Source organism: Orycteropus afer, unplaced genomic scaffold (genome assembly GCF_000298275.1).
Source record: "Orycteropus afer afer isolate SDZICR_OR568_19922 unplaced genomic scaffold, OryAfe1.0 scaffold00127, whole genome shotgun sequence".
Lineage (NCBI taxonomy): Eukaryota > Metazoa > Chordata > Mammalia > Tubulidentata > Orycteropodidae > Orycteropus > Orycteropus afer.
In genome coordinates this window covers 3,643,735-3,656,374 of record NW_006921714.1, presented here as the reverse complement: position 1 = coordinate 3,656,374, position 12,640 = coordinate 3,643,735, and the positions used below count along the sequence as shown (strand labels likewise).

The 12,640-nt window shown below is 37.9% G+C and overlaps 1 protein-coding gene across 1 annotated transcript in view; it reads left to right on the top strand.

Annotated features, from left to right (window-relative positions):
* TC2N (tandem C2 domains, nuclear) overlaps window positions 1-9,100 on the top strand; it is a 36,562-nt gene extending 27,462 nt beyond the window's left edge. Inside the window, exons 9-11 of the mRNA XM_042781486.1 lie at window positions 1,376-1,490; window positions 6,438-6,637; window positions 8,990-9,100. Of these exons, the coding sequence (XP_042637420.1) occupies window positions 1,376-1,490; window positions 6,438-6,637; window positions 8,990-9,100 (426 nt within the window). The remainder of the gene's footprint in view (window positions 1-1,375; window positions 1,491-6,437; window positions 6,638-8,989) is intronic.
* The last annotated feature ends 3,540 nt before the right edge of the window (window positions 9,101-12,640 follow it).

The window sequence follows — 12,640 nt, the reverse complement described above, 5'->3', positions numbered from 1 at the left end:
CTTTGGGCATCCCTGAGTTGTCTCTCCTCACCTGTAGCCCTGGGGCTTATACTAGATGATAATCAAATATAAATCTTAATAAAACATCATTCAGTAATATTAAGACTTGTATCTGCCCATGTGGAGCCCTGCTGAGATCTGTCAACATTATATTGTTGCTTTGTTTTTGTTCTTAATCTTTTCAACATGTGAATAGTAATGTTTGTGTGTTCAGACAACTTCATATTTCTGTCTTTTATTTTTCACTCCAGGGACCTTGGAATCCCATAATAGACTGGCTTGTGTTGAATTTCACCAACTTTCTTTGGTTGTTTATCAGCAGTACTGAAGAGTACATTTTAATTTTTTTTCCCTTCTCTAAAACCAGTTGCTACACATTGATTCTAAGGCATGGTGACCCCATGTGTGTCAGAGCAGGACTGTGGGCTTCATGACACTCTCAGTGGCTGATTTTTTCACAAGTAGATCACCAGGCCTTTCTTCTGAGATGCCTGTAGGTGGGCACAGACCTCCAGCCTTTCAGCTCGCAGCCAAGCACACACACACACACACACACACACACACACACACCCCGGGACTCCTCTCCCTCTCTGTTGTTGTCGAGTGCTGTCCAGTGGCTTTTGACTCCTACAGACTCTCCAGGACAGACCAGAACTGCTCCGTAGGTTTTCTTATGCTGAAATCCCTGCAGGAGCAGGCCATCTAAGTATCCTTTGTTTACTGTTTGCCTCAGGTTTCCTTTGACCTTTTCCTTAGTATTTGCAAGTGCCATGTCATGCTTTCCTTATCTTCCTTCTTGCCTGCTTTCTTATTTTTTACTTCCATTCAGCATAATAATGCAACTCTTACTTCACCGAGCTGTTCTGTTCGCTGTAGTAATCCTTTGTTCTCTCTGAGTCAGAGCCCACTCAGTGGCAACTAACAACAACTCTGATTTCTGTAATTGGAAAATTAATGATGATTTTCATATGTAACATTTTTATTATTATATTTCATATGCTATTTAAGAATAATGCAAATTAATACATTTAACACTTTTGAAAATGTGCTCCTATTGCATTTATTTCACTGATATTTTCTCTAGTAATACTTCTTAGGAACTATGTGAATTGACTTTTTGTCTCGCTGAGTTTGAAGGTTCAGTATGTAGGCTTAACTTTTATTTATAGGATGCATGAGATTTAACTTCTTAACTTTGTCTTACAACTATAGCTTTGTTGGCAAGGGTGTGACAATTGGATTTTAGATAAAATAGAATTTGAGGCAAAAAATCTTTAAGTGGTACTTTCAGAATTTCTAACCTTAGCTCTGTATCTTTGAACTTTTGAGATATCCCAAGACTTTGTTTATCAAATGACAGTTTTTTGATATGCAGGTCTGCCATGCAGAGCTTGAGTTGGGGACTTGTTTTCAAGCAATAAATAGCAGAATGCAGTTACAAATTCTTGAAGCACAATATCTTCCAAGCTCATCAACACCTTTGACTTTGAGTAAGTATATCAATGGTTCAAAATGGAATCTTCAAAAAGTATTAGTAAAAGATTTTTTTCCTATGTTTCCTATATTTCTTACAGTAGAGATTAACATCTTAGTAGCTTTTTGCTGCTTTAACTTAAAATTACTTTATTGGATTTCAAATTTTAGCTACTGTGCTTGCCTTAATCCACTGGTCTTTTGATCCTTATCCAATTGTGACCTCTCTGTGTTTGATACTGCTCCTTATTTAGCACATAAGTTCACAGAGGTTGAGTGTCCGGAGGATTGTCAGGTTTGTATCACCAACCTTGATCATGTCTTTAGATGGATGTTCTGCTAATTGGAAACGTTCTTCAAAACAAAACAAAACCCAAAATATCAAAAAAAAAAAAAAAAGACTGTCTTAGTTATCTAATGCTGTTATAACAGAAATACTACAAATCGATAGCTTTAATAACCAGAAGTTTATTCTCATAGTTTAAGGATCTCGGAGTCCGAATTCAGGGTAATAGCTCTAGAGGAAGGCTCTCAGCTTTGGGGGAAGGTCCTTGTCTTTTTTCAATATTTATGGGCCTGGTGTTCCTTGCAAATGTCTTGGCATCAGTCTTCCCCTGGGTCTGGGAGGTTCTCAGCACAGGGTTCAAAGGATGTGTTCCACTTTCAGCTCTTCTTGGTGACAGGAGGTCTCTTTGAGTGCTGCTCACTTCCTTAATCTGTTTCATATCTCAAAAGAGATTGACCCAGGATACAACCTAATCATGTAGTTTCTATCCTGCAGAATAACTGCCTCTAATCCTGCCTCATTAACATCATAGAGGTTAGGATTTACAACACACAGGATTAATTATATCAGATCACAAAAAATGGAGGATAATTACATAATACTGAGAGTCATAGCCTGGTCAAGTTGACACATATTTTGGGAGGACACTCTGCTGGCATACTGGGTAAGGCATTTGGCTGCTAGCCAGAAACTCAGAAGTTCAAACCCACCAACTTCTCCTTGGGAGGAAGATGAGGCAATCTACTTCCATAAATATTCCATTGGGGGTTGTTATGAGTCGAATAGACTCAATAGCAATGGGCTTGGTTTTTGCTTGTGGGAGGACACAATTCAATCCATAACACAAAGTTTGGCCCATTTTTCCCTCCCTTGGTGGGAGAGACATTCTTGAGTTCCTACTAACCTAATGCCATGCTTCCACTATTTATTCCTTACTTTCCCTTTTGAACTCAAAGATTCTGAATTCTGTGTGACTGCATTCTTGCCTTTATTTCCTGGATTTAATCAGTCACTAAGATTTGTCATTGTTTTTCCATGTCATTAGAAAAAAAAAAATGCTCTTTTTTCCATAACATAGAATCACCATCTGTTCATGTTAGGAGCATTAATTGTTTCCAGTGATAGTATCTGCCTCGCTCACCATTGTAACCTCAGTACTAGGAGGATATACCTGGGGTTGAGGATATGATAGGAGCAGGACAGACCACAGTGTCTGTCCTAATTACAATCTAGTGACAAAAGTCTAGTGAGAGAGATCTTAATATAGCTAGATTGTTGTGGAAGAATTTCCAAATGGAAGTGTCTAGGAGGCAGTGTTGGCACTCAACATTTGGAAGAATACTAGAAACTGTGTTTTCTAAGAAGGGAGAATAATGAACAAGATGAAGGCATGACCCTTAGGGAAGGCCATTGTAAGGACAAAATGAAATAGAAGAGCTATTAGAATAGAGCAGGGAGAACCACAATAATGGGAAAGAATTAAGGGAATAGAAATGAGAGAGCAATGATGGCAATAAGATCTTTGCATCATTCGAAAAAAAAGTTAACTGATGACCTTTGAGAGCTTAATGTGTTAGGATGAAATCTAGGCTAATGCACTGATCACTTTACAAGCTTTTTAATTCTACCTCTTTGCATTGATACTTGGTTCCTTCAGTGCGCTTTCTTCAGACTGTCTTGGCTGATTTGTGGCCTTTTGGTTCTGTGCTAATAATTCAGATAGACTACTCTACCTGGTTCTATGTTCAACATCTCCTATTAGATTCACATGTTGTCTTTCTCTCTATTATCTGTGTTCAGTTTTAGCAGAGCACATTGCTGCCCAGAGTTAAATTAGAGTTCTTTCTCTAACAAAGAAGGAGAAAATGGGTTGTGCTGGCAATTTCTGGTCATTACCACAAATACTTAGAGCAAAATAACATATGTTGGAAATAAAGTGTTGCTCCAGTATATACTGGGTAACTGCTAACCAATAAAAGCAATTGTAGCAATTTTGTATTAGACAAAAGACATTTGAGTCCAGAAATAGTTAAACTGGACAAAGATAGTGTTTTTTTTTTTTTAATGAAAAGTACATTGATGGGAGCATAAGCAGCTATATGCTTCAGTCCCCCCTGCACACACCACACAGACACAAGGAAAAACAAACAGATAAACTGAAAGTGGTGGAATCAGTGGTCTGAGAGCTCTGGAAACCAGTTAAAGTGTTACAGCATCTAAATGAATCAAGAAAACAGCTGATTATCAAATGGTAGGAAAACTTTCCTGTCTACTATAGATGCTTTTCCCTCTCCCTGCCTCTGGCAGAGGAGGGCTATGACAATGCCTTCAGGGCTGGCTGTCACCAAACTGTGCTCCTTTTCGGCTAAGGAGCATGGGGGAAGAGACACCTTTTGTTGACGCACTGTTGTGTGTGACTCTTCATATGGTTGGTTTAGCCAGCCTCCATGCTCCTGCAGGACTGGGAAGGAAGCAGGGAGCAATGCCAGAAGGCTATGGCCACCCTCAGCCACCTGGGATTAATTAGTATGAGTGAAGAAAACAATAAAGCAGAAGAAAAGGGCTGGTGTGAGAGTTTCTTGCAGAATTTAGAACTTTCAAGAGCACTATCTAGTTTTGCCACTCCTCGGAAGGAAGATGGGGCAATCTACTTCCATAGTGATACTGCCTCGGAAACCCAAGGAGGGGTCGCTATGAGTCGGGTCCGACTCGATGGCACGTACCAACCAACCATCTAGTTTTGCAAAATGGCAGATTAGGAAGTTCCAAAGCCCTCCTTCCACCAAAACAATAATTGCCTGGGAAAGATCAATCGTGCAGAAACAGCAAGGAGGCCACATGTTCTGACCTCCTCTAATCCCACAAGAGGAAGGCAGAATCACCTTTACCTGGCCTATTACTGCAAGGCCAGACATGCTGCCTCCCTCCAGCCCTTTCACCAACCGTTTCTTCCAAAGCACCCACCACCTCTCTCCTGGGTTCAATAATTCACTGCAGTGACCACACAGAACTCACAGATTATGGAGTTTATTAGGGAAGCACCAGGCTACAATTCAAGTTCAGGAAAAACGCTCAGTCTCTCTCCCAGCCTGCTGTCTCTCAGCCAAGTCTCTCACAGTCTCTCCCCCAGCAGTGCATGTCCCTCGGTGTCTTACTCAGCAACGCGTGTCTTTTGCATCTCTTTCCCAGCAGGACGTGTCTCTTTCAGCAGCACGTCCTCCTCAACCAGCAGTCAGAGAGAGTTCTGCCTCTAGGAGGCCTCCTTTTGAGCCTGGCAGAGTGGCCAAACTAGCCAATCATAGCATCAGAACTCTAAGCAACTGAGAGAGAGTGGGACCCTCCCAGAACATTGTTTTGTGCCACTCCCAACAGAAATACTCCAGGCTGGCGACTAGTAATCAGGATCTCCTCAGTTGCTAATAGCAGTTCCCACCTTGGAGTTTACAAAGACTTATGGGTAGAAAAGCCACACTAAGTAATTTACTACACTGCAAATTGGAACCAAGTATTTTGGACCTCTGGAACCAGTTTGGACGCTTAAATCAACTGGAGGAGTGTATGATGAAGGACAAACTGCTGCTGTTTCCTAAGTGAACCACATGCACCAGCAGGCTACCTGCCATCCCTCATAATGGGGGGCTGGCAGCCAGTGTTCCTAGAGTGGCTGGCTGGGGCCAGGGTTGGCAGTGAGACCTTGTTCTCTAAGGATTTGGGGTTGCACATTTTGGGCACTTGGGTTGATCTGGCAGTGTCCTGAAGGACAAAAAACACAAAGGATTTGTATAGACATTCTGCCAAAGAAGATATACAAATGGCCAGCCAATAAGCACATGAATGCTCAATGTCGTTAGTTATTAAACCAAAAAAACAAGAGCTGCACTGAATTGTACAGGTAAGACTAGTCGAAAGGCAAGTGTTTTGTTATATATACTTCACTACAAATTAAAAATAAATCTACTAAGATGATACATCTCAAACTTTTATGTACCTAACAGTAGAGCAGAAATGAAAGATTGTGAAGCTGAGAATAAAATCAAAAAACCAAACTCACTGCCATCAAGTCGGATCTGACTCATAGCAACCCCTCTCCTTGGGTTTCCGAGGCAGTATCACTATGGAAATAGATTGCCCAATCTTCTTCCGAGGAGTGGCTGGTGGCTTTGAACCACTAGCCTTCTGGTTAGCAGTCAAATGCCTTAGGAACTATGCCACCATTGTGGGAGGATGGGATATAACTGTCTGTCAAAAATGGGCACGTTGACAGCAGAAGTCCCAGCATTGAATTTCATTGGTATGGCTTAGTTCATGTACCCATCCTCTGACCCAGTCACTGTGGCCAAGGTCATGATACCTTTGTTGTCTAGGCCTGGTTTACATTGCCAGTCCTAGAGTTGGAGGTTTGAGGTCAACCCTATTTATTTACAGTAAGAGCTCTGGTAGCATAGTGCCTAAGGTGCTTGACTGCTAACCAGAAGGCTGGCAGTTCAAACCCACCAGCTACTCCTCAGAAGGAAGATTGGGCAATCTACTTCTGTAGTGATACTGTCTTGGAAACCCAAGGAAGGGTTGCTATGAGTTAGGTCTAACTCGACCACATGTAACAACAACATAATATAGATACATATATTGTTATATGGTATCGGAAATAACAGATATGTTAAAATTTCTTGTTTTTTAGGTTTTTTTGTGAAGGTGGCAATGTTTAGCTCAGGAGATTTGATTTATAAGAAAAAGACACGCTTACTGAAGGCCTCCAGTGGACAAGTAAAATGGGGAGAAACTATGATTTTTCCACTTATACAGACTGAGAAAGAAATTATGTTTCTTATTAAGCTTTATAGTCGAAGCTCTGTAAGAAGAAAACACTTTGTGGGCCAGGTTAGTAGTGAGTTTTTATCTTGAATTCCTTTCTTTTTTTGGTGGGGGGAGGACATTTAAATAGTTTCTTAACAAAGGAAATACAGAATATAATTAAAGTTGAATAGAATAAAATTCTTCAGCATCATAGATTAAAATTTAATGTGGCCACAAAAACTAAATCTTGCTGGACTTTTTGCTTTAAAACAAGTAGTTGGAAATTCTGAGCAACAGGCTTTCTGTCTTAAAACATCTATTTCTGTGCTTTTCAATTTTAAAAACTGTAATTAAGGTTATTTTTTCGCTACTAGGAAGTACTTAAGTATTTAAATCAGATTTATATTTAACCTGTGCATTGTTCATTTGCTGTTAACTGGATTATATTAGATTTCAGTTCCTAGAAAACATCGATTTTAACAGGAGCTCTGGCAGCACAGTGCCTAAGGCATCTGACTACTAACTAGAAGGTTGGTGGTTGAAACCTACCAGCCACTCCATAGAAGCAAGACTGGGCAATCTACTTCCATAAAGATCTACCGCCTCGGAAACCTAGCGGGGTCACTCTCAGTCAGAATCGGCTCAATGGCTGTGGGCTTGGTTACTATTTAGTTATTCAGTACTGGTGTTGGATGAATCTACTTTAAAAATAACATGTAAGACCTAATAGTTGCTTACTTGCCAGTCCTCTCACTTGTTTCCTTTGTATTTCTTTTCTTTACTTTGAGTGGATTAGTATAGCTGTCTGTTACCTTTATCTTAACCATGATTGTTTTAACCATATTTAAATGACAAAATCTGTATTATTTGTTTAAATGCTTCCACTAGACCACACACTGTTATTAACAGTCTACATGAAATCCTCAGATTATAATGTGAATTTTCAAAGAGTAATATCAACTCTATGACTCAGTTTTTCAGATGGTTTACCTAATATATTTGTTAAAAAATGTTGTAGTTTTATTGTTCTTTTATTCTTACTTGGAAGAGTTGGAGCTCAACAGTTTATATAACTAGCATACGTTTGAAAGCCATGAAGCCTTTTCTTTCTCATCAAGCCTCAGCTATCAAGTGTCAGTGGCACAGGGAGTTTACTTGAAAGATGATTTTGAGGATGGCCTTTAAGGTGATTCCATTTTCCTTGGTGGAAGCTCTAGTTGGAGGAATAACTTTACACAGACTCTTGTTGCTCAGCTGCTCCCACAGCCTCTTTGGTAGCCTGGGGTCTACCATGATGGGGTAGCCACATGTGGGATCAAGGTCTCCAACCCTCATATCAACCAAAGCACTCTAATTTGATCACTTTTAGAGATTGGAGTTTCTTATAAGATTCTACTTGAAGAAAAGCTGCTTAGACCAAGAAAGAAAGGAAAAATGTTTGAAAACCAATGACCTGCTCTAATTTACTTATTTTAAGGAATTAGAAGTTAGATCTCAGAGAATTTAATTCCAAAGTAACAGCATTTGTTAGTTCTAGAGCTGAGATGGAAATTCAGGTCTTCTAGGTAGTCCTAGTCTACCTTGTCTCCATGATACGTAACCATTGTGATATCTTAAATTTGTATGTTACTTTATAGATTTCCAAAGGCATTCCCATATATTGTCTAAAGTTACATAAGTGATGAGTCCTGGGAAATTATTTACTACAGACCAATGACTATTTGTAAATTCCATAAAAATTACATTTTTACTTAATATAAAATGTGTACACATTCTTTACCAATCTTATTTAAATAATGATTGTTATTGTTGTTGTTATGTGCCTTTGAGTCGGACCTGACTCATGGCAACCCCTCCTTGGGTTTCTGAGGCAGTATCACTATGGAAGTAGATTGCCCCATCTTCCTTCCGAGGAGTGGCTGGTGGGTTTGAACCGCCAGCCTTTTGGTTAGCAGTCAAGTGCCTTAGGCACTATGCTACCAGAGCTCCTAAATAATGATTAGGTTTAGTAAACAGTAATCTTCACAAAAAGAAGTGGTTGGGATAGTTGAGTGGTTGGGATAGTTTTAAGTTGAGCTCCTAGATTTACTGAATAAGAAAGGATAATAATAATTCTGGAGAAAATAATTTGATAATATCTCATATTAAGTTTTTTTGATTGAATTGGTTCATTTAATCTTCTGAATAACCAAGCTGGCTACATGCTGTGACATTCAAGTTTCAAAGAGAGAAATTCAGTTTGGTTTTACATAGTTTCAATTAAACATCCTTTCATTTTTCCAAAAGAGAGAAATTCAGATTTTTGGAAAACTGAAAGGATGTTTAATTGAAACTTTGTAAAACCAAACTTCTAGATCTCTTTAATCAGTAAGAGTACTTAACTATTTGAGCTCAGTGTTATTTGTCAATTTAAATGATTGTACTGTTTCTTTACAGGTTTGGATAAGTGAAGACAGTAGTAACATTGATGCAGCAAACCAGTGGAAAGAGACAATTTCAAATCCAGAAAAAGTTGTTATCAAGTGGCACAAATTAAATCCATTATGAAGATTTCACGTTAATTTGGTGAACTTGGCATTTATTTTAGAAGATTTATTTCAGTTTGCTACCAATGAAGACACAGATTGCTGCCTTTGTCAATATATTTATGGAGGCCATAATTATAGTACATAATGGATCTGATAAAAAAATTAAATTTGATGAAAATGAAATTATATCATATATCCAAAGTGAAGGAAATGTTTGAAAACTATACCCAACAGACAGTAAAATAAAGGATAGTGCCACTTGGGCAATAAAATAAATTATAAAACCAACAAGAATATCAACCGCAGATGATTATTGCTATAGATGATTTAAAAAAAAAAAAAAAAAGCTTTAGCTGGATATTCAGAGCCTAGAATATCAAGGCTCCATCAGTGCTGTAGGCTGTAGAAGATTTAGCCCACCAACCGACCAGGTGTTGCCGGTTCCACTCTTTACCTTTTGCTGCGTATTTTCTCCACAAAGTAAAGATGAACTGAACCTTTTCAACCTGTTTTGTATTAGGGAAAGTTTGTGCCCTGTGCTTTGTAATTTCTTACCCAATATTTCACTGCATCTTTGTAAGCTATTTATCTGCAAAAAACGAACACTCCATTTCCTTCAGAAATAGAAGACTCTGTTTTGGCAAGAATAAATCAAAACACCAGAAGTTTGAAGTTTAACTGGAAACCCAGAATAACACATTGCTTCCTCCCTCAAATATTTTCCTTTTTCTTTTATTTGGAGTTGAAATAAGATTATTATGCGTATGGCTCAGTCTAATTAGCAGAATGAAATGAGCCTAGATAGTAAGTTCAATATTTTATGGTAATCATTTCTTTGTTTCTATTTTTTTATGTAAATTATTTGTTTTTATAATTTACAGTGTTAGAGTATTTTCCCATGTTTATTCATTACCATACCTGATAGTCAAACTAAACCAAAAACTCACTGCCATTGAATCAATTCTGACTCATAGTGACCCCTTTTGAGTTTCTGAGGTGGTAAATCTTTATGGAAGTAGATTGCCTAGTATTCTTTCCACGGAGTGGCTGGTGGTTTTGAACCACCAACCTTCTGGTTAGCAGTCAGATGCCTTAGGCATTACGCTACCAGAGCTCCATACCTAATAGTACTATGTAGCAAATAATTTCTATTGTCATTTTCTTTCAGGTACTAGTTAGAATTCAGTATGTGGAGATCGTTTCAGCTTAGTTGGCTGTATGATTTATTGCCTAGAGAATGGCATTTTGGAGAAACAAAACAAATAACACCATCCATGATTTTGGAAAACTTGACTTTATTTTTGCTAATTATTAGACCAAATACTCTGTATTCAGTTCTATTTTTCTTTCTTTCTTTATCCCACACATACCAAGAGATAGATAATGTTGCTTTAGGCCAAAAATAGACCCTACTATAGCTTAAGCAATGAGCCCTGGTGGTTAAGCGCTTGGCTGCTAACTGAAAGGTCAGTGGTTCAAACCCACCAGGTACTCCGTGGAAGAAGGATGTGGTAGTCTGGTTCCCATAAAGATTACGCTTTGGAAATCCTGTGGGACAGTCCTATACTCAGTTGGACACTTTGTCCAACATTCAGTTGGAATAGACTGTGTAGACCCAACAACAACAAATAGCATGAGAGTCCCCTCTTTATTCCATTTCCTGTGTTCTGTATAACTCATTAAAATTTTTCCAAATAAATACTTAATTCTACTTTTCTTAGGCACCTCTGCCAGCTACAAAATGTACGTATTTTATATCCCCTGTGTTTGTGTATCAGTAGAGGTGACAGATACTCTGTGCCACTGTGCATTTTGAAATACCTCTTTGAAACATAGTGAAATTGGCATATTGGATATTACTCGCATGGACTTTTAAAAAGATACCATCTTGAATGGTGGTATTTGAAACTTAGGCACAATTGCAGCTATTTAGCCACCAAAGAATCTATGGTCTTTTAGTTATTAAATAACAGGCTTTGTTCTTTTTAAAGGTCTAGAATTATATTTAGCCATTTCTGTGGTCTGTTAATGCATTCAATTCCTACATTCTAGTATATTCTGTTAATGCATTCAGTTCTTGCATTCTGATATATTTAGTCATGTATTTAACTCAATATTTATTTACTTTTCAGTATTTTTATAATATGTGTATAATGTTTAGTCTGTTGGGAAAGCTATCGGTTCTTCTCATATGTCTTATCCTGTGTAAATAAAACAATAAAAATAAAACGTTTTCATTTAAAAGACTTTTCACATACAAAGGTAGGGAACACACAGGTAAGGTCTCACATGTTTAAATCAGTTTTTACTTAGTTGTCTTCATGTGAGAAGGTACTGAAGCTTAAGAAGTACAATTTTCTGTTAATACATACAGATATTATGAGAAAAAACATTAGGAGCTAGTAATCAAAAATAAGATACTATCCACAAACCATTTTCTTTGTATTTGTTTAGGTATTTCTTGGTCTTTACGTGCTGGTAGCAAAAAGAAAGGAACCAGAATGATGCAGGGTACCCAGAGAAACCCATGGAGAGTTCAAGTTGATAGGTTGATAGTTGGCACAGTGCTAATCCATAAAATGTATTTACTTATAAACTTTCAGATTACCACAGTTAAATAGCTATAGCCCATGTTGACACTTAGCAGCACCATTTGATGTTCATTTAGCTTTATGTGATTTTTTTTTTTTTAGCAGAACTCTTAGAAAAATTACCATTGAAGTATATCAGTTCCAGTTTTTATCACATTGTTAAGAAGGAACCCATGGGATTTTGAACATATGCTATGTAATTGTGGTCTCAAAATAGTCTAAGTTGGCTTTTCTGATACTAATGTACTCAACAGCCAGGTGGAAACTATATTTCCCAGCAGTGATTTCCATTGTTTATCTAATCAGATATTTGCTTATTTATTAACCATTTCAGAAATTTGCAATATCAACTGTATATTTCAAAAATAGGAGCTCTGGTAGTGTAGTGCCTAAGACATTTGACTGCTAACCAGAAGTCTTGTGGTTCACACCCACCAGCCACTCTTCGGAAGGAAGATAGGGCAATCTACTTCTGTAGAGACACTGCCTTGGAAACCTGAGAAGGGGTCACTATGAGTCGAATCTGACTTGATGGTAGTGAGTTTAGTTTTGTTTCAAAAATACACATTTCCTTTTGCCATTGGGTTGACCATATTGAGGGAAGTACCAGATTAAATGTTTGCATCTATGATAGTTACAAATACATTTTCCAGTGTGTTCTAATGTATAAACTATAATTCTTTGTAAAAAAATAAATGTCTGATGCTTGCATTTTGGGCTGAAACATTGAATTGAGGAAAAGTTATCTAAAATGGCCATAGATGAAGTACTATGTTCATTCCGAAATATGTAGATTTAAGATACTAAAAATACACTGAAAGACTATGATTTTCATAGTACGTTTTGAGATTTGTTCTCTGGGTCATCATTCTTGAGTTGCTGAGGCAGGAGGATGCTAAGAATACCTGCCCTTCATGATTGTTGCTATTTTTGTTGCTATATGCCGTCGAGTCGGCCCTGACTCATAG